This window comes from Ursus maritimus, unplaced genomic scaffold (assembly GCF_017311325.1).
Source record: "Ursus maritimus isolate PB19 unplaced genomic scaffold, ASM1731132v1 scaffold_7, whole genome shotgun sequence".
Taxonomy (NCBI): Eukaryota; Metazoa; Chordata; class Mammalia; order Carnivora; family Ursidae; genus Ursus; species Ursus maritimus.
The window spans coordinates 55,144,920-55,169,230 of NW_024426885.1; the positions used below are offsets into that span (position 1 = coordinate 55,144,920).

Below are 24,311 nucleotides of genomic sequence, written 5' to 3' on the forward strand. Positions count from 1 at the left end.
GCCTCGCAGCCCAGGCAGGGCCCCGCCCGCAGCAGCCCCTTGATACGTGTTGGTGGAGCGAATGTGTGTGTTGTTTGGAAGATGTAACGAGTCCTCTCGTTGGAAGCTAAGAAAGAGGCCATCTGCACATCCTCGGGCTGCTGGAGTAAACCAGGCATCGCAGGAGCCATCCGCTTCGGGAAACCCTATCTCACCACTGCACTTTCCACCCAGTGTAAGGAAGGTGAGGGCAGTCCCATTTGCTGCTGACCCCACTGCTGCTACTCGGCCCCCGTCTCCGCCTCCTGGGTGCCAGCACCAGATGGGGCCCGACTGATCACTGATCTCGTATTCAGCGCCTGGGCAGGGGCCCTTCCGTCCGTCCCAAGCCCTGCAGCCGTCCGTGCCTGAATCAGTTACAGCATAGCTGCTTGAATCATTGGGACCATCTTGGATAACACAGTCTGCCCTCGGACTGTTTCTCTTGCATAGTCAAACAGTCACCACTAAAATCAGGAGCTCAGTCCAAATTGTCTTTCTAGAATCCACTGGAAAAAACACACATCTGGAGCAGGAGAGAAGGCAAGGCGCCCAGGACAGAGTCCTCAAGAATGGGCTGAAGATAAAGGCCACAAGGAGCATCTCCCTCGAGTGCGGATCCCAGGGAAACTCACCTTTGGCCCTGGGGGCCCAGGTAGTCCTGGGGGGCCAGGCTCCCCTCTGCCCCCTCCGATGGAGTTGCCAGCATCGCCTTTTTCTCCCTGGGGGCAGAAGGGGGAGAGAGTGGGAGAGTAACCATCACTAGGCCCTCCTAGCTCTGGAGGGAGGTGGCCATTCCCTGTTTTTTCTCCTCTCCTAGGTCCCAGGAGTGAGGGCACCAGACCACCCCGTGGTCCGGGCTGGGCACAGAGCCCCTCAGAAGCCCGGCCTGGTCTGACCGGCCATGGGATTTGAGGAGAGAAGGGACCTGGCTATTTTGGGGGAGCAGGTATGGAGCTGAAACAAGAGACCCACCATTCTTGGGTCTAGACTCTGTTACGCAGAGTGTGTCCATGGAACCCTGCTTCCAGGGGTGAGGAATATTTGATATGTGAAGAAAAGGGTCTGGTGGCTGACGGGTGTTAAGGCGGTCAGAGGGAAATGAAGCCGCCCGGGCTCCTTGCCCATAGGGTGCTCTGAGCCCCCATTGGAAAGCGGCCTGTGATATTCCAAGGGGGCCTGTCTCCCCACACCTATCTGACCTCAAGTCTTCTTTTCTTTTCTTTTTTTAATGGAGTGTCATGGAGCCCACGTACCAGGGAGCACATGCTCAGAGCTGGCAGGAAGACATCTGACAAGGTCACAGCTCCTGGTCTTTGAATATGGGTATTTTCTGCCAATCAGGGCCTCCCATGTGGTACCCCATGTGCGAATCTAGCTGTGTCCCAGCTGCTTTCCCCCAGTCTGGGAGGGACACCTCCAAAACTGGGGCTCCTGGATGTTCAGGGACGGGAATGTGGGTGCAGATGAACCCGAAGGCCTTTACCTAGAACCCGCCATTCCGAGCTTGCCAACACCCACCTTCTGCCCCAGGAGGCCTAGTAGCCCAGGGGGGCCTGCAGCCCCCTTTTCGCCCTGTGGAGGGAAGCAGACAGTGCAGGGTTAGGAACGGTCTCTCCAGGATGACTGGAAAGAGAGCCTTGGCTTTCTCTCTGCTGCCTCCCTGCCGCTCTGTGGGCCGTTTCCCGCCGGACCCCCAACTGCACTTGACTCCTTCCTTGGGCCACTTCACGCTGGTGGGGGCCTGGATCATTGTTCTCCTGCTCCCGTATGGGCTGGGCCCTTATCATGTACAAAGTGAGAGGCACCAAGAGTGTTCGGCTCCTTTGGGGGGTCTCCCGGGGAGAGGCGAGCAGTGGGGAAGGCCAGTAGTTGGGGAAGCTCTTCCTTTTAGCCACTCTGCTCCTTTCATTTTTTAAATGTCTAGCATTTAGAGGCCCCAGGTCTCTGCCGACCTCCTCCCTGCCTCCAGGGAGGACAAACACCACCTCACTAGACTTCTTTGGAGGACTATTTCGAGAAGTCTTCCTGGGATGGGTTGGCTTTCATCCTGCCAAAATCCGTATATTGAAGTTCTAACTCCCTGTAGCTCGAAATGTGGCCTTCTAGGGAATAGGGTCACTACAGATGTAACCAGTGGAGTTATGAGGTCATACATGATCCAATATGACTGCTGTCCTTATAAAGGGGACATTTGGACATGGGGACATGCACGCCCAGGAGAACACCATGTCAAGACGGAGGCAGAGATCGGGGTGACGCTTCTACAAGCCAAGGAACACCAGGGATGACAGCCAACCGCCAGAAACGAGGAGAGAGGCAGGGGACAGATTCTCCCTCACAGCCTGGTGTCACCAGGGCTGGTTCCTCCCACAGGCTTCTGGCCTCCAGAACTGTGGGACAGTAAGCTTCTGTCGCTTGAGCCACATAGCCTGTGGTCCTTTGTTCGGGCAGCCCTCGCAAGCTAATAGCCCGCCCCGAGCATCTTCTTCCGCCCTGAAGAACCTTCTCCCCCATGACACGCATCACAGAGCCCTGCTCTCACTGCGCAGATGGAGAGGCTCCGTGGCCGGGAGCGACCCCCCGCCTCGAGTGGCAGAGGCAGGCCCGCTCCCCAGCTCTCCCGAAGCTCCATCTTCTACACCATGAAGACGGTACTCGGCACTCCCAGAGTGTCCCGTATCAGGAGAGCACCCCGAGACTACCCCAGCAGGTCAGTGCTCTGCCCCCCTCTCCACAGCTTGATGGAGCTAATAATAGAAACGGAGGGCCCTGGGGTCATAAACTGCCAGGTATCTCGATGACTTTTCCAACCGGAGCCACAGAGGATGCCACACCAAGTCTTTAGGTGCCATCCCCTTGCCACCTGCCCTTGGGTAGAAGCTGAATGACGTAATAGCCTGGAGCTTCGCAAGGGAGGGGAGGGAGCCAGGTGAGGGCCCAGGTGATGGGCGGAAGTGAGTTCTAGGACCCCTCCCCCCCACAGCCCTGCCTGGCCGTGGCTGGGGTGTGCCTGAGCTGGGGCATGCCCTGAGACAGGCTGAGTCTAAAGGGGGAAGGGTGCAGGTGCTGCCCTACGGAGGCCGTGGCAGAGTGGGAATGGAGGGAAGGAAGGCCTTCCTTCTGCTGGTCTTTCCTCCTGGGAACCGATGCTTTCCAGGAGGGAAGGTGTGTTCCCGAGTGCAGGATTTCTGAAGCTGCGCCAGGCCACCCTGGCACACCTCTCTTCCTGGGGACACATGCACCCCAAACACACTGCAGGCAGCACACGAGCCATGGGGGTGGGGCAGGGAATGGGAGGACCACAGAGGCCAGTCTGAAGGGGACACACACTCAGAGACACAGTATCCTACCCTCTGCCCCCTCTTTCCCGGCAAACCTGGGGGCCCTGGCTTCCCTGCTGCTCCTGGGTTTCCCTTTGGGGTAAGAAGAGAAAGTCACTGATAAGAGGATGGGGGGGGTAGTGAGGGGTATGGTGGACAGTGATCGTAAACCAGCGTTTCCAGAATACTAGTCCCATAAGATGTTCCTCTTAAAAAAAAGGATGCTCTAGTCAAAAAGTTTGAAAATGCTACACCAGAGATTACAGTTTTAGAGGTTCCCAATATACATATAGCATCTTAAAGGCCCTGAGAAGGCCTGCAGTAAAACAAAGACAAAAACAAACAAAAAACCAAAAAACCCCCAAAACAAAAACCCTGTGAAATATTTCTGACTCTGTATTTCCCCAAACATACTGGCATGGAAACTTTTTTCATGTTACATCCCTTATAGAATGAGACAAGAGAGACAGAGCCCTGCAGGACAGGGGACAAGAGTTACTGCCTGCTGGAGCTGGTGTGCAGGCAAACTGACGGAGCTCCAGGCCAGGATCCAGGGAGGGGAAGGCATTCCTGACCAGCAGGCCCCTCCTGGGTGGGCCCTCCTCTGCTAAGTCAGGCCCCCAGCTCCAGGCCAGCCTCAGGAGGACCGAGGGCATAACAACAGCAGCCACTGCCACCTCCACCCCATGCTTGATGCTCCGTGCAGCCCAGAACATTCCCTCTGTATCAGTACCTTGGCTCCTGGGGTCCCTGGCTCACCCTGTGTGGAAACAAAGAAGACTCCGGTAAGGAGATGAAGGAGAGAGAGTGAGAAACTAGTGCAGGAGTAAATGAGCAAAGGTCCTCATGGGGTCGGTGAAGCATCTGGCCAGCCCAGGGCTTCCCTCTGCCTAGGCTTCAGGTCCCAGGCCAAAGGAGGCCTCCTGGACTCTTCCCTGTTCTTCCCCTAGGCGAGGGATGTGGCACGTGTGAGCGCCAGTGAGGCACCCCGCGAAGAGCGAGAGGAAGGAACGGGCATTTGCTTTGGACACGGTGCCCCCTGTCCGTGGGGCTGCTGGGAGATCCGCATCTGGGCTTCTGGGTGCCCCCATCCATCTGCCTGCCGACCAAACGCCATTAGGCTGGGCTTCAGGGGAAGGACTCCCGCTCTCCTCTCGGGAGCTTTGCGAGCACGCAGGTGCTGGATTCTGAAGTATAAAGGAAAGCTCTGGGTCTTCTGGCACACCGGCAGGGTGCTGCTTTACCCGAGGCTGGTAAACCTTCGCTACTTACTTTGCAAGGCTTAGTTAACTATCTCTAGTTCAGGTACATAACGGCATACACGTTGCCTTAAGAGAAATGTTTCTGAGCCCTATCTGCCCCCTCCTTGGTTCAGCGGCCACCCCACGGAGTCCCTGAAGCCCCAATTCTGTCTTCCTCTTTCCCTCCCATCCTGCCCCTAATGTGCGGAGTGATATCCTTCCACTGACCTTCATCCCAGCCACAGAAATTCCAGGAGCTCCCTGGCAGAGAGAAGAAAAAGGCATGGAGACTTTTGGGAGTTGGGGCAAGCATGGAGGGAGTGGCCAGCCTCCCAGCCTCCCCTGGGGGGGGGGGATGTGAAGGCAGACTGCTTGCTTCTGCCTGCTGCCCAGACGCACAGTGAGGGTGGGCGGCTGAGTCTGGCACAGGGAGCCTGGGTCCTGAGGAAGGGAGGGGCTCTGAGCAGCCCAGTTGGGCTCCCCAGGCTTCCCGCCCAGCTGCTCAACTCCCAAGCCCTCCTGGCAGGGAGCCCCGGAGTGTCCAGGTGGGGGCATCTCTGGGGTGCAATGTGGGAAGGGCTTCAGTCGGATAGGAAAGGAGGAAGAGGAGATGGGAAGGGAAGGCAGTGGAAGGGAGTGCCCCGTGGTAGGGGAGAGTGGGTGATGGCTGATTTCACACCTGAGTGGGCAGGTGGGATTCTTCTTACAGAGAACTCTCTGGACTTGTGCTCTCATGGACTGGGGAGCAGCTGGGAGTGAACCCCATTTCCACATTAGCCCAAGACCAGCCACTCTGAGGTAAATAGGCAGACAAATGCACCACTTAGTCAGTCCCAAGTGGAGATGATTTTAGGGAGTCCCTACTCCCCACATGGGGCGGCAGTCAGAGCTGCCGAGAAGGGTTTTTATGACCCAGAGATGCCCGGGAGGAGGCCGGGCCACACCAGGAGGGCGCTGGTGAGTGCTGGCTCATGGGCCAAACAGAAGAGTTGCCTGGGAGAGTAGCTGGTAGTGCAGGGGGAGAGGGCTGGGGAGGAAATGTGTACCCTGTCTTCTTGTCTTCACAGAAGATATGGGAAGGAGAAGGACCTGGGCACCCAGGTGTCCCAAAGCTTGGGAGAGAGGGCTGGAGCTCAGGCAAGGGCTGCTGGGAAGGGGGGAAAGGGGAGGGGCTGCCGGGGACCGGGGCTTGGTGGGGGGTACCTTTGCTCCATGTTTGCCTGGCATCCCTGGCATGCCCCGTTCTCCCTGAAGGAAGAAATAGAAGAAACACTGAGAAGAGGACCAGACTCACCCGGGGCCTTGGCCCCTGAAGCATGGCCTGCAAGGACGTCCACGAGCTCTCCCTGCTGGCTGGTCTGGAAGCTTCCGATGGCTGTCCAGCTCACAGTGAGCTCTGAGGACCCGGCAGCCACCGCAGGCTGTTCCTCTTAGCTATGTGAACTCACGGCAGGCGCCCCGAGAGAAAGAGGCTCACCAGCAAAGTCTGAGTCCCGAGGAGGATGCAGGAGGAGCTCTGCACGCTCCACCAGCAGCCAGAGGCCCAGCTGGGCAGAGCTCGGTGCACTTGGCCGCTCACCTGTGCATCCCTCCCTCTCGTGGTCACCTGCTTCTTGTTTCATCCTCACTCCGAAGCTTTGTTCTCGCGGTACCTGCTGGCTGAGCCACACGGGCTCCTGCCTCTCCTCTTCATCCAGGGCTCCCCTTCCTCCCGGCTTCCTTGGGTCTAACCCTTCCCGAGGGCACGTGGGTCTTGGCCCTGCACGGCGGAGGGCCAGCCTGTGGTTTGGGGGTGGGGGGTGGGGGCAGGGTGCTGCCTGGAACCCATCTGGAGGCCCCAAGAGAGCTGTGGCTTCTGGACATCGTGGGGTTTGCTCTGCGATCTCAGCAGTGTCCCGTCTTTCTCCTCAACCTCTTTTCCCTCCCCATGAAAATGCCAGACCTACGGAGTGGGGGTGTGAGCTCAGGAAGGGCAGGAAAGAGATGGGGTCGGAGATGACAGCTAGTGACAGATGGAGGTCAAGAGTAGATGAGTCAAGACTAACCTACTATGTGAGAAGGGGCTGGCACTCAGGAGAGGAAGGAGGGCAGCTCCTGTCTGCGTGAGTTGAACCCCAAATGAAGCCCCAACCCAGGCTCCGAATGCCAGCAGCGACAGGGGACAGCACCCTGCCGCAGCTCCCTGCTTCCGAAGGCATCTGAAGGCTGGGGATGGCAACACAGGGTTCCGACAGACTGTGTCCCGGCCCAGCCTCCCCACTCAGGTCTCAAGAGCTGTGGCCTTCAGGCCAGGCCGTGGTACCACAGGCTTACAGGCAGAGGGGGAAACCGGTCCCACACGGCCTCCATCTTTTCCGCTGCTCTCCTCCCTTCTCTGCCATCATCTGGGAAGTCTTACCCACCCTTCTGCTCACCAAAGCTAGAACTTCTTCCAGCCTCTCTCCTCCATGACTGCGCCTTGGCGCTGGCATCCGGGGAAGCTCCCCAGGACACAGGCTGGACAGTAACACTCCCTTCCTGCGAAACAGCCGCTGCCCGGCAGTGCCCATAGAAAAGGGGCCAGGCATTCCTTCCTCCCCTTCCTCCCTAGCCTCATCACCTGGCATCCTGAGACCTACTCCCTGTTTCCCTGAAAATACCACCCATTTTCAGTATTCTATGCCTTTTTTTTTGAGAGAGAGAGAGAAAGAGAGGGAGAAGGAGAGAGAATCTCAAGCAGGCTCCATGCCCAGCATGTCAGGCCCCACACGCAGTGCTGGGCGTGGAGCCTGACGTGAGACTTGATCTCAAGACCCTGAGAGCGCGACCTGAGCTGAAATCAAGTCAGATGCTTCACCGACTGAGCCACCCAGGTGCCCCAGGATTCTACGCCTTTCTGCTGTTCCCTTAACTCAACACCCTGATCATTGTTAGGGGCCTTGGTCAAATACCATCTCCTCTGTGAGGCCTTTTGCAATGCCCATACCCAGTCCTGGTTCCTGGGTGCAGCGGGGACCACTCGGCATTTGCAATCTGCACGCGCGAATTAATGTCTGTCTGGGATGGTTCACGTCCATCCTCCTTGGGCTGAGTCTCTGTGTTCTGCAAAAGGCCCAGAATCTTTAGCTCCAAACACAGGAGCCCTTCCTGACCCTGGCCCACCAGGACCCCTGAGCCGCAGGCAGGGTTAGTGGAGCTGTACTCAGGAAGCAAACACAGCAGAGGAGTCACTGCCCCAGGCCCCAGATTCTGGGAAATCCCTCTTACACGCCATTTACTGTGTCCACCATGGGTCTGGCACAAGGCTAAAAGCTTTCCATCTTTCCTCTACTCAATCTCCAAGACTCCTCTCCGATGTAGCAACGGATTTGATTCCTGTTTCACAGGTGAACAAACTGGCTCAGGGAGGCCAGGTGCGCTCGCCAAGGTCGTGCAGAACAGGGATTTGAACACAGGTCTTTGTTTGCCAAAGCCCAGGTATGCAGGGTCGTATGCCAACCCGAAGGACCGGATGGGCTGATTCTAAAGCCCCTCTCAGCTGGAGGGCCCTCGGTCCGTGCCTCATAAGGGTGAAGGGGTTAGTGTAGGGGGGGGCAGCTTCTGGGGCAGGGGGCTGGGTCTTTAACCACAGGCAGAGCCTGGAGGAAGGAGCTGGGCTAGACCCTGCCTGCCACTGCAGGTCTGCTCTGTGGCCAGCAGAGGGCGCCACAGGACCTTGTCAGAAGTCTGGCCACTGTGGCCAACAGGGTGTCAGAGCCCCTGTCAGCTGAGGGCCCCTGTCACTGTCTCCTTCAGAGGACCAGGATCTCCTGCTAACATTCCAGCAGCCCCAACCGGGTTGACTTAGCCCCAAAGACACCCCGAGGCAGGGTCCCCTGGGGTGGGGGCTACAGGTGGGAGATCAGCTTGGCCCTTTCTCTTCCCCGGTCTTTCGCTCAGCCTTTCCTCAATGCCCCTGCCTGCCTCTTCCAGCCTCCAGCTGGGGGAAATGGTTGTGAGTCAGGAAGGCTGTGTGACCCTAGGCAAACCTCTTTCCCACTTTGGGTCCAGGATTCTCCTCTGCAAAGTGAGTCAGACTAGAGACCACCTGCCCACCACTGCTCCACCCCTTTAGCTGAGGCTTTAGGCCGGGAGAGGTCGGAGCTGGGGAGGGGACCCTGGGTCTGTTGGCAGCCGCAGAACAAGGTTGTGGAGGAGGGAGTTTGGCTGTGGGGGAAATGCTGGTCTAGGAGGGGTCTCAGTGGGTATCTGCTTTCCCTCCCTCCTACCCGGGGGGACAGCTGCAGATGCTTCAGCAAGGGGGGTGGGGTGGGGTCTGCTCGAGCCCCATCTCTGGGCTTCTGTCTCCAATCGCAGCAGGAGCAGTGCAGAGTGAACCCCGGGAGTGAGGGTTTCCCACTAATTGGGGTTGTCCTCAGCCTGCTCAGGCTTGTATGTAAAGACAAAACCACCCTCTCCAGGGAAATCCGGGCCCCTTGGGGCCTCCAAAGGAGGCAGCCCTCCTCGTTAGCGTGGCTGACCTTCGCCCTTTCCCTGCCCTCTGGGTCAAGTCTCTTAATTCTACAGATGACCCAGGCTCTCTTGATCCCATCTCAGGCCTCCCTCACTCCCACCCCTCTGTCGGGCAGGAAGCAGGGGTGCCCCCGGCTGACCCCACCCCGCAGGCTCATTCCACTCTCATCAGGCTGGGCTTACCCCAGCCTGACCTCTGCCCTGGGAACCGGCCCAGTCTGACACCAGGAAGCACTGATGCTTGGATCTGTGAGGTGAGACAGGGCTGAGTCACTGTCAAGGACTTCAGAGTGGCTGTGGACAAGGGCACCTGACTGCAGGGAGTGAGAACGGGGTTTCTGACAGCTATTGCCAAAAGGCGGACCACGACTTCTGTTCGCACAGTTTTCCCCCTCGGTGTGTCTTTGTGAGGGTCCCTTGTCCCATTTCCCTTCTTAACAGTGTTCTTGTTTAGAAAGTTGGAGTTTGGAATTGTGCTGAATTTAGATTCAATAACTTGCGAGTGTCTTCATCTTAAGTACAGAGGGAATTCTCATACTCTGTCCAAGTCCGAGGTCCCCAATTTATCCCCTCTATCTTTGCCTTCCCTCATCCTCCCAGTAGGACCTCAGGAGCTCCCCCAGTGGCTCCTAGAGACCCCATCTGCACCACTCAGCAGCGGGAGAGGTGGGCACTCTGTGCCTGCCCAGGGACACAGTGCATGGACGCTGGAGGCCACGGGGAACCAGGCCAGCAACCCCCAGGCCAGGACATCCCACCACCGAGGAGCCCGGCTCTTTAACCAAGAGGCTGCCAAGAACCCATGCCTGATTGCTGGCCAGGAAGGGGTAGATTCCAGTCACTGTGGCTAAGAAAGCTCTGGGGGAGCACAGGTGGGTAGAGAGGGGGCTGCCTCAAATGACCTCGAAGGCCCGTCTTAGCCCTGACTTTTACGATGCCACTGAGTCTCCAGCGGGCCTGGCACAGAGCGTCTTGCAGCATCAGTAGGTTTTCTATTCCGGTCCTGGCTTCCAGGTGGAGGGACCCCTTGTTTACTGAGACAGGATGAAAGCCAGCTCCTTGGAGCACAAAATGGCCACGCTCCTGTCCTGTGGGAGTGGCCTCTTAATTGGTGATTTACTGTTTGTTGAATAAGCAGGGCAGGGACTTGGCAAGAAGACATAGTCTGGAGGGAGGTGGGGGGCTTTAAGGTCAGCTCCCCAGCCAAGCAGAGGTCAGGCCTGAGGAGTGTGGGGAGATGAATGGACCTCCCTCGTGGGAAGCTCCCGCGGCAGCCCAGCGCCATGGGGAGGGCCCGGGGTGAAGCTGCTCCCCACACAGACTCTTTGTTCTCTGCAGGGAAGAGGAAGGCCTGTCTGAGAGCCGGGTGTAGAGGGCTCTGTGTGTGTGTGTGTGGAGGGGGGAGGCCAGCAGGCGGCTCAGGCCTTGGGCCTGGACCAGGGCCCTTTTCTGGGCTGGGAAAGCCGGGTGAGGCGGGCTAATGTCTCTTTTTGCCCTAAAGGGTTCCTAGGCCTCCCTTCCAGGAAAAGGCAGCTCGTTTCCTCCTTCACTGCCCCAGCCAGCTCCAGACAGGGGAGGACTGGAACCAGGGAGATGCCAGGTCCTCTGGTAATTAGGGCCGGCAGGAAGTAATCTGGGGAATTACCGGGGTCAGGCGCCCCATCGAAGGCCAGGGCTTTGGAAGGGCGGCTGGCTTGTAATCTCGATTTGAGATCGGTTGATTTTGTAGTTAGCTCCAAAAAGAAAAGTCAGCTCTAATTAATCTGTGGGCTTTGGAGTGTGGGAGAAACAGGGCCCAGAGAGCACAAGCTGGGGGCTGGAGGCCGGCGGGGTGAGACTCTCAGCCCCCACGAGGCCTCAGTTAGGAGGCCCATGTCTCAGATCCCTGCTCTGCTTTATTTTAAATGGTCTGGATGTCCCCAGTGGGATTTCATGGCTTTGAAAGAAAGTGCTGTCCCCACCCCAGGAGGCTCCTGTGTCTACGGCTTCTCTCTGCATGGAGTGCTCTGCTGTGTGTGAATGCCGCATGAGGCCTGGGGTTCCTCAGGCCCTCTGAGAGCCAGAGGGGTCCGGGGCGGGCCTGAGACAAGCCGCCTTTTCTTGCCTTTAATGGAAATCCCAGGACCATGCTAAGTCCTTGGGGGAATCATTTGGGGGATCGGTGCCCATGGACAAAGCTGTCTGCTTCCTGGGTTCTTTGACTGAAACACATCAAGGACCCTAAGGTCGGCTCGCAGAGAGCCTAGGAAGCTCAGAGAAAGGCCCGGATCCAGCCTCAGCCTTTTCTCTCAGGAAGGAAATCAGCCCAGCCCCCATCTTCTTTCCTTCCAGGGGAGGAGGGCCTACTGGAAATCAGAAGTCGTGGCACCTGCCCCCTCTCCCAGCTCATAGGGCCCAGGTAATAAAGTCATTCAGGGCAAGGATTTGGGGTAAGACAGAACTGGTTTTACTACATCCTGGCTGTGGACCTTCCGGGACTCACCTCTGGGGGCCTCAGTTTGCTCATCTGTAAATTAGGGCTAAGACTAAAGCCTTCCTGTCGGGGTTGTTCTCAGGATTCGGTACTCTGATGCAGGCACAGTGGCACGTCCGCAGCTGGCCCGTTGGAAAGGCCAGCAGGCAGCTGTAATAATGCTGGCTGCCATTCCCCAGCCGCCTGTCCACCCACGTGGCTCCCTGTTCGGACTGGCAGAGCCGAGTGATCGTGCCCTTTTGTGGAAGGATTGAGGAGGGGCTAGAAGGACCGGCATGGCCATAGGGTGGGGAGCCAACCTGGGCTGGGTGGGCAAGCTTCTGCTCCTCTCACCCTCACCCCAGTGCCCTAGACATCTGACCTTAGGGCCCATCTGACCTTCTCCCCACGGCCTCTAGAAGGCCTAAGTGCCGTCAGAAGCCACTCTGGCACATCTTGCCTCCTCTGGTCTGGAAACACACAGCCGCTGGCCTGCGGGAACAGACTGTGTGCTTTAGTCATGGTCCTTCACGAGAACCCCAAGGCTTACCCCCAGACCGCCCGTGCGTCAATGCTCCCCCGCTGCCGAGTCAGACGGACCGACGTGCTTACAGATAAGCTCTCACCAGGTTTTGTGATCCACAGACAGTCTGACAATACCCATCAATCCCCTTGAAAGAGAGCCAAGGTTGTAATGTTTTAAACACACTTTGCATCTTACAATGTATTTAAAGTAGATGGGTGGACCGGATCATAAATTTGGATCAAATTAGTACCACATGGGTGCGCAACCCTGTGCTCAGGGTCTAGGCAGAAGGGCTGGTCCCCAGCAGGGCGGGGAGCAGCACAGGGCCTGCTGGCCACACTGGGCTTTGATCCGAAGGCGCTAGAGGGGAAGCCTGCCCTGCTGGCCTGGCTGGCCTTTGAGAGGATGCCAGGCTGGGTCCAGCTGCCTGGGGGTGACGGCGGTGGTGATGATGGACGGAACTAATCATTAGCAAACACTGCAGGCCAAGAAACGTCTTTGCTAAGAGTTCAATTGCACCCTTGCTGAAAGAAAGGCCTCCCTGCATGTGTATCAAGTCCCCAGGACAGGACAAAGAAGCAGACGTGGAGGGTCTGTCCCATGGGCTCCCCTTACACCCCAAACACAGGGGCATTCCCATGCTCTGTCCCAGCTGGGTGTTCTCACCCACCAGCGCTTGCTCGTTCCTCCCTGGGTGGTGGGGTGGGGGCAAACACATCTTCCCAGCTGCTAGCCCCCCCCCCACCAACCATGCCTCATTCTAAGCTGAGAGAGGAGAGAGAAAAAGAGAGAACTGATGGACAAAGAAGGAGCTTGGGAGATAAGTCTCCATATCCCAGAGAAGGCACGGGGAGGAGGGCAGTTAGCTCAGCCTAGGCTGAGACCCTCTGAGGAAGCACTCACTTCTGTGCCCGGACAAGAAGACCGGCCTCTGGGCTTGGATTCCAGTTCCAGCATGGTCCTTCACCAGCTCTAAAACCTTGGGCAAAGCAGTAACTTCTCTGAATTTCTCATCTGTACCAGGGCGGGGCGGGGGGGATAATGAGCTCTAACGGGCCACGGTAAGGACCAGGTGGGATGCGGACAGAGTGAACTTTGGCTGAGTCGGACGCGGGAAGTTCTGCTGCACCTGTCCCTGGGCATTGGTGTCTTTACCTCAGAGCTCTGACGGGAAGCAAACTTCTGCCTGGAGATAGTGGTCACTGGCTCCACAGTGGGGCTGGGACCGTGGGACAGGACCCTGTAGCCCTGAGAGTCACCTGACGCCACAGTCTTCAGCGGAGGCCTCTCCATCCTCTGGACAACAGACCCCCAGGCTCCTTTCTGGCTGAGCCATATTTCCAGTTGGCCCGCGCGTGCAGATGCCCGCCACGGGACGGCTGCCAGCCACTGGCATCACTACGACCCCGGGGGAGCGTCTGGTCGCCTGCACTGCACCAGGCGGTAGTAAGTCTTGCGGGTCTGTGCCCGTGGATGGAAGCAACCACAGTAGCTATAATTCCCACTTCCTGACACCATACAAACTTTTCAGTTTATGCAGAACTAATTAAAGGTCTCTTAGGTCTTGCCATTTCACCCCCCAAGCACCCATAAAACAATGTGGTGACGGCAGCCGCCCGATTATAGAGTGCGAGGAATGTTCTTCTCCAGAGCAATCTGTCCCTTTCCCACTTCCCTCCCCCTTCTTGTCCTCCTTTTCCCTCCTGCCTCCTTTCTTCTCCTGGAGCCAGGGTCCGGGCTCCGGAGGGCTGCGCGGGGCTCCGGGCAGCGGGTGGTGCCACGGGAAGGACCCAGGCCTGGGCTTGAGTTCCTGCTCTGCCCTTCATGAGCCATGAGACGTCGCGCAAGCCTCACGTTCCTCATTTGTTAAATAGGAGAACAGTAGCAGCCTCACGGGGTGGTCACGCAGGACGGCCTGGGCACACGGTAGGCACTTAGTAAGTGGGCACTACTGTGAGGATTATGTTTATGCTATTATTGTTACTGTAATGACCACCTCTGGGCCTTTGCTCAAATTGTTTCCCTGTCTAAAATGCCATGTCCCTTCAGATTTGCTGGTTGAAGGACCACAGTGGTGGGTTAAATATAGCCATGAATGCTTTGCTATTCCTCCCACAAGAAGTGGAGGCGGAGTCCCCTCCCCTCGCCCCACCGAAGCCTCATGACTTGGCCATGTGACTTGCTTTGACCAAAAGGACCTCAGAAAGTGTGATGGCCATGAACGCTTTGGAAAAGCTCTCATGCACTCAGACTTGGCAGGTCTGAACACTGTGCTGGGCCTACCAAGCTGTAAGAAAAGCTGTATGGCCTACTGGGGGCCGAGAGGCCGTGGCGGGGAGAACGGAACCCCCAGCCCACGGCCTGCACCGGCCACCCAGCATATGGATGAGACGTCTTGGCCTCTTTGGCCTCTCCATCCATCATCTGACGCAACTGCAGGAGTGAGCCCAGAGGACAGCAGCAGGACTCCCAGATGGCCCATCCACAGAAGCAGAACGAGAGATAAATCATCCTTTTAAGCCAGGAGGTTTGGGATGGTTTGTTACACAGCTGTAGATTACTGATACACCCACCCACTCACCAGCTCGCAGGTTGTCTTCTCCCAGAAGACTTTCCAAACCCCTCCCAACCTGGAATTCACCTCTCTACCCCCCACCACCCATATTCACACAACACTCTGTGATGATAGCTTAGCCCAATCTGCCTTCACCAGGGTTATTCATACAGGAATCTTTCTGTCTCTCTAGACTGCGAGTTGCCAGAAAGCAGGGAGGGGACCCCGCAACCCCATAGCCCCCACCGTGCTCAGCATGGAGCTCTGCCCAGGGTGGGCCCTGGTAATCTTCTCCCATTTACCAGGCCCTCAGGGAGCCAGTGAGAACCTGACCTGCCTTGGTACAGACACAGGGACCCAGGTTGGCAGTAGGAGACCCACCTGGGTCTGAGGTCGTGCTGGGCCACTGATGGCCTGAGGTCCTGCCCCTCTGAGCCTCCTCCTCCCTCAAGTAGAGACACAAACTCCTGCCCAGCCAACCTCAGAAATATGAGGCTCATGCTGGACAAGTGTGTGTGCAAACATGCATGTGCGCACGCGACCGAGTCCTGCCCCTGGGGAGCTGTGCTGGAGCCCTACTTGGGTTACCACTGGGGGGGTTGCGTCCTTCCCTCCCCCTCCCCCTTACCTTCCGGCCGTGGTAGCCCTGGATTCCTGGGTCTCCCTGGGGGAACAACGAGAAGACCATTAGTGGGATTTTCCCAAATGCCCCATTTTGGCTTGCGCTCTTGCCCTCACATTGCCACGCCTCTTCTCAACGACTGCAAATCCTCCTGAGCTCCAGCCCTCCCGGGAACAATAGCTCTGCTTCCTCTGAGGCCAACAGAGTCTCCTCTCTTCAGAACAAGCCCCACCCTGCAGAGGCGGGGACGTGGTGGCAAGGGTCCCCCTGGCAGGGGTCCAGAAGACCTAGATTTGGGTTGTGATTCCACCCCGACTCGGCTGAACCTAGACAAGTCACCTGCCCCTGGGGCTCTCAGCCTCCACGTGCGTAAAAAAAGCTTGGGCAGGGTCAAAATTGCAAATTCTGGCCCCCAGAGCCCCAGGGTCCCCCGCTTCAGAGGGAGAGTCAGTTTGACACAGCGGGCTTCCAAAACGAAGTCTCCCAAGAGACGAGATGATCCCGGAGGTCCCTTCCAGTTCTGACTCCGTACGAATCCCTCTCTTACTGGGATGGTGTGACAGTGCCCTGGGCATCAACCTGGAGTCTCCAGCCAGACTCTAAGATCCTCGGGGGGTGAGAGCACAGCCTCCACACTGGGCACAGCACCCGCTGTGCTGGGCACACAGGTGCAATCTCTGTGGGGGCCAAGCAGTTCCCAAGAGGTGGGTGGCACTTTGAAGTGAGCCAGGCGTGACCCGTCTCTCGCGGAAGTCACTCTCAGCTCCTCGCTCAGTAGCCTGCAGCGCTGCCTTCCCTTCCTCCCGCAGACCGCTGTCCCACCCATGCAGCGCCTCCCCCGGACGGACCCTCACCTTCGGTCCAGGAGGCCCGGGTAAGCCCTGTGGAAGCAAGAGCAGGGTGAGTGGAGATGGAGTCTGCTGGCCGACCGTGCAGGTCGGCGTGTTGATGGCAGGGGCTGGGGGCGGAGGAGTGCTCGAGGAGCTCTCATGAGCTCTGGAGGTGCTAGAGAACAGTTCTAGAGGATCCTGGAACGGTGCCTGAAACCTGTGGAGGGCGCGTGGGGACAACAGGCTCACAGCTCCCTTTGGAGCCAATGTGGGCTCCGTGGGCATCTCCTCTGTGCTCACCCACTGGAAAATAGGTCAGCGGCAGCCTGTTAAAATGACAGTGTGGTTTGGTCCATGTCCGCACCCACCCACCCACCTCCTAATTGGGACCCCTCCCTGGGACACCGACCTTGCCCAGCAGAGCCTTGGTTTTGCCTTGGACCCTGCCAGGCTTTGGGGGAGCCTTCTGTCTCCTTCGGCCCAGGGGGCTGTGACCACAGCCCTCGGCCATGGGGAGGTGGTGTGGGCCCCGGGCCCGTGGGAGCCGAGGGAGAGGCAGGGCAGCCCGGCTCCACTGTGGTCTGGGGCCGAGGTTTGGGCAGCACCCACGGGCTGGAGAAAAGCAAGATGCCCAAGTCTGGTCTGTTTCCATGGGTTTCAAAACACGCTTCTTGGGTTTTTTTTTTCCTTTATACACAACCTAACAAAGAAAACCACCTGGCTTGGGTTCAGTAAGTGGGAACCCAACACGTTTGGGGGGTAGTGGTCAGTAAAGAAGTGGATTTTGAGGGTTTTTTTGGGGGGGTTCTCTCTGCTTGGTTTGGTTTAATTCCCTAAATTTCACTTCCTTTCAGGTTTTCCGTGTTCCCATCTACAAACCCATGGAAGTGAGACTAATCTTCCTCCCCTGGGTCCCAAAACACAGAAATATTGAAAATCCATTGTGGAGGTCAAGTTGGGCAGGTTTTCTCACTGAGCTGAGCTACCAAGCTGGGTGCCCTGGGTGCCCAGAGCCGCTGCCCGGCCTGGAGGGACCCTACACTTAGAGCAGCTGCGGGGCCCAGGTGTGAGGCCCGGCGAGCTGGAAGGCGGCCGTACTCCATGAGCGACCGGGACGAGTGGCAGGGACACCGCTGACTAGGCATTCCACATCTGGGCATCTTTTGCAGCGAGAGCATCAGAGACGCACACACATTTATGTTCAGGATCTACAGCACAGAAGGGAACTTTTCACTCCAAAATAGGCCCAGCAGCCCGAAAATCCACATCACGGGAAACTCCGGCCCAAAGACAGGGTGCAGTTTATGGTGTTAAGTGAAAAACGTAACGGGACACAAACTGTGACGTTACTCAGAACGTGACCAACGTGGAAAATGTTTACGAGCGGACAAGTCTAAGGGGAAAAACAGCAGGACCCTCCAAAATGGGAATGATGGGGAGCTCTGGGTATGGCAAAATAGACAATTTAAAACGTTTTCTTTGTCCGTGTTCCAAATTTTTCACAAATCCCTGTATGACGTCTTTGTCATAAGAAAGAAAATCAGGTTGTTTTTTTTTTTTTTTCCAACCACGTGAAAGAAACATTATTAAACAGACTTTGTCCTTAACCGTGTCCCTTCAGTAACATAGGACATTCGTCTTGGCTCTAAGACGGGAGAACCCGTTTTCGGCAAAGAAGTCCAGGGGCCTGCCCCGCTGCTCTGTTGCACTAAATAGGTCGAGAGAGCAGGGTCTTGGCTCGGGCTTGGAAAGGGGGGCTTGATGCACCTTGGGCTTGACCTACTCCTGCCTGAGCGTGGTCTTGCCTGGAGGGGGGTGCCTGTTGGCTCCCTAGGCCCACAGCATGACCTAGCAATCCCACCTCTGGGAATCTAAAGCAGCGAAAGGGGCAGCCTCTTAGCAGTTCCTCCCCGGAAGGCAAGGACTGCTGTTGCAGCCTGGGCCCAGCAGCTGGGTTTTCACAACCAGAGTGCAGCAGGTGAGCGTGGCAGGGATGGGCAGTTTCTCGCAGGAGCCACCCACGTCCAGGGGCCTTGCCAAAGTGTTTCCGCCCATTCAGTGGGGACCCAGGCTCTCGTCAGTGATGTAAGGTTTGGATGCTTCCAGAGAATTCTTGGGACAAATCTTGGGAGGGGAGGTGGTAGAGAGAAGATGGAGATACTTACAGGTGGCCCCATGGGCCCTGGCAGTCCCGGGGGCCCCAGAGGTCCGCTCGGTCCAGGGGGGCCTGGTGGCCCCGGCGGGCCTTGGATACCGGCCTGGCCCTGTTCACCCTGATGTTGGTAGAAACAAGAGTTAGAGGGAGAGGCCCAGGGCTGGGGAGCGGCTCCCGCCCTAGTGTCATGCACCCGGTGAAGGCCCCGCCGTGGGTGCTGGTGGGCAGGCGGTGTGGCGTGATCGTGATGATGCTGTGGTGGTGACGGCATGCAGGGACCAGTGGCAGCAAGGAGATGGCCAAGACATTAGGCCCCCAAGAGGGGGGTCCAGAGCGGACCTGCCGCACCAGCAGCTGGCCCCAGAGCAAGAGCCCTGCTGGGGACAGAGACAGAGGCTTGAGTGAGATGACCCTGCCCGACCCGCTCAGATGTGCGGGGGCCCGCCCAGGTGGTCCTCAGCCTGGCCTGCCTCGGCCCCTCCCTCCTTGTGGCTGTCACATCCTCTGTCTATGCTGGGCCTCCCAGGCATCGAATGACAACAGCAGCTCCTTGTTTCTGCTGTCTGGTTCTTTGGCCCCGAGTGTCAAAGGGGGTAATTAGGTCCCCCAGAGGCCACAGAAGTGGGCAAGAGATTTTGTGTAAAACATATGGACTGGGGGCTTCTGATGTCACACTGGGAGCCCTGGCCCTTGAGGCCCACGTTTCCGAGGGCAGTCACATCCTTCAGGCGTGGCCCGGGTTCCCCAGGTGCCTCAGTTTCCCCTCCCCATCCCTTCCGTGTGCGGCCTGCTTCTGTCACTTCTGTCGCCTGTGCCTGGCCTCAGAAGACAGTTGAGTCTGCAGCCCTGGGCTTGGTTGAGTGCTGACACTGTAAAGTGCTGTATGCCTGCATGGGTCTGGATTAGCGTGCTTCTGCCCCGCCCCCACTCCTCAGTCAGCTGCTCTGAGCCCAGCCCTCGTCACCCACCGTGCCTGTGTCCAGGACCGGCCGAGGGCCCAGGGAGCTAGGGGTGGCATCGTGTTCCTTCAGGAGGAGGAGAAAGCCTGGTCCATGTGACCCATATCATGGGGCCAGGGGCCAACCAGGGTCATCCTAGATCTAGACCGAAGCTGTCATGTTATTTTCTAAGTGAGCTCTCCAGGGACCATTTGGGGTCAACTCCTATGAGAAGGGGCCCATCCCTGCAGACAAACTTAAGCAGGACAGCCTGGAAGGGGTGCGAGCTCCAGGCGGGGATGCTGGGGCACACGGGCGGCTGGAGCTGCAGGCCGGCCAGCCTTCTCAGTGCGCTCTCAGCAACCCTCTGTGACAGGGACAGGGGGCTGAGGATTCCTGCTGCAGCCCCATAGGAGGAAAAGATAAGTAGAAACAGGGGGTGACAACCTCAGAGCGAGAACTGTGCGATTCTAGCAGCTCCTGCCGGAACCTCGCTGGCTTGGGACATCCTCGCACAGATGGCACCCAGCATGGTCACGCTGGGGCCCAGGCTTCATCCTGCTGTACCCTCCGAAAAGCCACTCAAGGGCACACAGTGTCCATGGCGGAGGGGGCCGGGGCAGAAATGGGTCACGAGCCCCATTCCCCAGAAGAGAAAACAGGCTCAGAGAAGTTGAGCTCCCTGACCGAGGTCACGTGGAGAATTCCGTGGGGAGCCAGGACCCAAACTGGAACTCCAGACTGTTCTTATTCATTCCAAATGAGCCCCCAGAAAAAACTGCTCACTGTCCAACTTTCTGCGCTTTGGAAATGACCTCCAACACCATCTGCTAAGTACATCATATTTCATATAGTTTCCTCTTTCAGCAAATGTTAGACCCAATGTTTAAGCATCTTACAGAGCCTGTAAAATCAACATTGGTTTATTGATAGGAAATGGGCAAGCCTTTTTGCGTCCCATGACGGCCGGCAGCAGAAAAACCCTATTCTCCAGGCAGACTCTGCGGCAGGCAGAGTAGGGGCCCTACGCTTCCCTCTCTACTTTGGAAACCTAGGGCAGCACAGAAAGTTCTGGCTCACCCACACCTTGCTCTTGAAAAGGGAAGCAGTAATGCGCATGGGCGTGGATGGAATCCCGGGCACCCTCTCAGTTTCTTCCTCTGTAAGGTGGGCACGATGACGACGGCCCCTGCACCGCCGGATGGCTGGTGCGACATTACACCAGACAACCCATGTGGCATTCTTACCGCGGCACCTGGAGCCCAGCAAGGCTGAGCAAACAGCACCTAAGGCAGCTGAGGCCAGGAGGTGGCTCCTGGGGGCCGAGGCGAACGGCCGGTCTGAGAGCAAGGACAGCTCTTCTGGAGTGGGGTGCGACACAGGTAGGGGCGGGTGACAGGGGGGCGGGGGGCTGGTGCTTCTCTGAGCTGCCGGGGCCCCCTGAAGAGCCGTGCTTGGAGTAAGCGTCGGGAGCACATGGAGGCTCTCGAGGATTTGGCGGCCGTAATGGGATATGCAGGCTCGGGGAGCACACGCATCACGTGTCCCTCCGTATTTTTAGCTGTTAATTGGAGTAATTCTTCAGCCTCGTTCAATCAGGTGCCTGAACTATTGGCCTCTCGGCTCCTGACTCCTGAGTGGGGCCAGATGGTGGCTGGGGGCCCCACTGTCTGCTTTCGGAGAGCGTTTCAGAGCCCCGCCCCTTCTGGCATCCCTGCGGCCTAGGGGGTGACCCCTGCACAGCGTAAGGAGGGCTGGGGGCCTATGCAGCCGCCGTGGGCCACCGGGCCTAGAATCCAGCTGCAGTGCCTATGCCTGGATCCCTGGCTCTGTGGTCTTTGTAACCTGGTCCTATCCCAGCCTCCTTGGGTTCATAAGGCAGGAAGAAGGAAGCAGTTGCTCGCAATGATTACACCTGTTGGTTGTGGGCTCCATTCCCTCTGCAAATTCCCTCACTCCTCAAACTCAGATTACAAACCATCAAGTGCTAAGCAATCCTTTTCTAAATATAAAGGGGTGGGTCCAACCAAGAGAGCCACGAATGTGGGGTCTGAAGACCTGGTTGCCAGCTTCCCATTCTGCCTCTCACTGTTCGTGTGACCTTGGGCACAAATTCACTTGAATTTGTGCACTGAAACAATCCCAAGCGCTTCGCACACACAGTCACCCTATGCAGTAGGAATTCTTAATGCCCTCATTTTACAAATGAAAAAGCAGAGGCACAGAGAGGTCAAGCAATTTGCCCCCAATCCCACAGCTCATAGGAGTCCGAGCAGCTGCGTGCTCTACAATCTGCTGGGTGTGTGACCTCGGGCAACGGCCTCACGTCTCTGAACCTCCATTCCTCATCTGTGAACTAAGCACGATCGTGCCCTAGTCTGAAAACGGTGGAGAGGGTGGAATGAAATCAGGCCTGTCACACACACAGCGCAGTGGCCGGCACCCCGCAGCGGCTGTCACTGCCGGCTGCTCCGAGGACTGTGCCGTGTTGGTGGGTCTCCCGGGCTCGGGGGTCGTGTATTTCCACATCTATGACATTCACCGGTCCGGTTTTGCCTAATTGACTTGAACCGAGGTAGAGTGAGGGTCTGCCTTTGTCTACAGTCCCAGCTGGCCCTTCGGGGCCCGGAGACCTGCCAAGCCCCTGGGGACGCCGCACGTGGTCTGGACAAAGGGAAGGTGTCTACCTGGAAGGTCCGTCTTTTTATGACTGGGGGTGGAGCCAGTCGTACTGAATTGAGGAGAGGCAGCAACTGAGGAGAAAGATGAGTTGGAAGGCCAGAGGGCAAAGGCCAAAGATCGCAGATGTTCAGAAGGATGCCGAATGTCGCCAGGAAGGCAGGGTGGCCAAGTGGGAGGGGAGGAGAGGAAGAGAGAAGAGTGATTAGCAGGCATGAGGCACAGGGAGGGAAGGTGTGGATGGCGCCCTCTCGCGGCTGGAGGGGCGCAGCGCCGAGCTTGCCCTAGGACAGCACACCCTCCCCGAAGGAGGAGTGGCCCTTGGGGTGTCGGCCAGCAGCACCCCCTGACTGGGAGAGTGGCCTCCTGACACACAGCCCACCATTGCACTGCCGGCCCTGCCTGTCCCTGGCCGTGGATGGGGGCTGCTGGCCCGACGGCCGCAGATGTCGAGAACCTGGGCGGGAGCCACGGGACCAGCTAAATGGGTACTCGAAGCCAGGCTGGTGTGTGGCAAACTCTGGGTTCTTCTTTTGGTTGAACGAGAAAGGCTAGCGTCAGCAAATCTGGGGAGGATGGTCAAGGGCAGTGCCAAGTCGGGCTCCCGGGACTGAACCGGCCGAGGGTGTGGCTGGTGTGGGCATAAGCTAAGTGCTACTGAGGTCTCCCCCTGGGGCGGGTGCGTTTGGAAAATAAAGGCTGGGCAAGGATGTCTCCAGCATGTTCAACCACTTTTGGAGGGGAGGCAATGTTCAATCACATTATCTAATGTGATTTTCATTTCTGGAAATTCTCATTGCTTCTAGTCTCTACCAATGGAAGCTGAGTGCCCCACGGCTTTAGGAAGTGGTTAGAGCCCATGTGACAACAAAGTTGGTGTATAATTGACCTCTTGTTTTTAAAAGCATTTTAACTCACACAAGCCCCCTGGGATGAGTGTTAAGAACAGGAGGGCCCTGAGCTAAGAACTGGGAGCCCAACTGGCCTTTCTAGGTCCCTGCTGCCTTTAGGGGCACGGCTGCCCCGAGAGCCCCGCCACCTCCCACTGTGGGGCCCGGGGATGTGCAATGTTGGGCTCTGCGTACAGGGACTCTCTCAGCAGAGAGGGGCCCAGAAACCTTCCAGAATCCACAAACCTTCAGGGTAATGATCTGGTTGGAGCGCAGAGCCGATAGAGTGCTGCTTAGGTGCTCCTGGCGTGGGAGGGGCCAAGGTGGCAGAGACAGGGCAACCGGGGCATGAGTGCTGGAGCCCACAGACACCAGCTGCCCTGTCCCAGGGAACCCCGTCCCCCCCACTCCCCACCCCTTCTCTCCCTCCCTCCCTGGGATGCTGCAGGCTAGAGCAGAGGCAGGGACCTGCCTCGATCTCCCATTATCCTGGGGGCCTGGGGGCCTGGCACCCCTGTTGTTCCTGTAGATCCCTCGGAAGACCAACAGACCCCGCTCCCTAGATGCCTCCTGCTTTCCTACCCACTTTTGGATCAACCGGGGGGTGCCCGCTGCCTTGCCCTATCCAACAGCTGAGCACCCAAATCTGCTTTCACCCCTGCCGGACTCGTTCCCTACCCTGCCATGGCCATAGCTTTGCTGCACTCCATGGCCAAGGGGCTTCTGGAGCCTTCTATCACTTCTCTCTCTCTCTTCTTGTGTTGAATCATGGGGCAGAGAGCCCTCCCCCACCCCCACACATTCGCTAAGGTCCGACGATGACACCCTGCCAATGTGTCTGCTCTTCTGTTGTCTTTGTGCCGGGGGATGCTGTCTTTCTTTCGGGTAACATAACAATCCTGTGAGCCCATCGTTTCAAATCAACACAGCTGACCTTCTATTATTGTATCAGGATCAGGCCGGCCGGAACACCAGGGCCCCTGCGTCCCGGAGCACATGCCGCTGACGGGCTCTGTCTGCACTGCTACCGGCCGGCGCCCCCTGCCCGGGGCCCAGCCCCGCTTTGGCCTCAACCTCTACCCCAGCTGCTCATGGCGAAGACCCCCTGCAGCCTCTCCCTGGCCCGGGAACCCAGGGCTCAGAGTCTGAGTGGCCGGGCACCGCTAGCAAGGCCTTCTGCTGGCCTTCTGGAGCCACGTTGGCTCTGAGCCTGACTTGCGCTTGTCTTCACCTCCTCGGTCTCCTTGCCTGATGAGAGCGGCAGCCGGGGAAGCCACACGGTGTGTGCTTCAGGGCACAACGAGGCCCGCGGCACAAGGACACTAGGGTCTGAGAGCGACATGTTTCTGGTCCCAGCTCACGGGAGCTCTCACTGGAGGGCCCACGTCTTTGCCCGCCCTGTCCCAAGAACGACCCCTGGCTCCTGGTGCTCAGTTTGCAGCTTCCTAACAGGACTGCTGCAGGCTTTGGGCTCTATATCCAGGGGCAAAGCAAGGCAAAGGAAGGAGCTGCGGCCTGGGGCCACTGGGAGACCATCGCAGCTCAGAAATCCCCACCCTGTTTTGGAGAAGGCCTCCTCTAGTCCTAAGACT

The 24,311-nt window shown here is 57.9% G+C and overlaps 1 protein-coding gene across 1 annotated transcript in view; it reads right to left on the minus strand.

Annotated features, from left to right (window-relative positions):
* COL13A1 (collagen type XIII alpha 1 chain) overlaps positions 1–24,311 on the minus strand; it is a 144,908-nt gene that overhangs the window by 32,660 nt on the left and 87,937 nt on the right. Inside the window, exons 14-23 of the mRNA XM_040624694.1 lie at positions 22,966–23,022; positions 21,838–21,903; positions 18,223–18,330; positions 16,082–16,108; positions 15,234–15,269; positions 5,786–5,830; positions 4,811–4,843; positions 4,075–4,101; positions 1,540–1,593; positions 654–740 (exon numbers count right to left, since the gene is read on the minus strand). Of these exons, the coding sequence (XP_040480628.1) occupies positions 654–740; positions 1,540–1,593; positions 4,075–4,101; positions 4,811–4,843; positions 5,786–5,830; positions 15,234–15,269; positions 16,082–16,108; positions 18,223–18,330; positions 21,838–21,903; positions 22,966–23,022 (540 nt within the window). The remainder of the gene's footprint in view (positions 1–653; positions 741–1,539; positions 1,594–4,074; positions 4,102–4,810; positions 4,844–5,785; positions 5,831–15,233; positions 15,270–16,081; positions 16,109–18,222; positions 18,331–21,837; positions 21,904–22,965; positions 23,023–24,311) is intronic.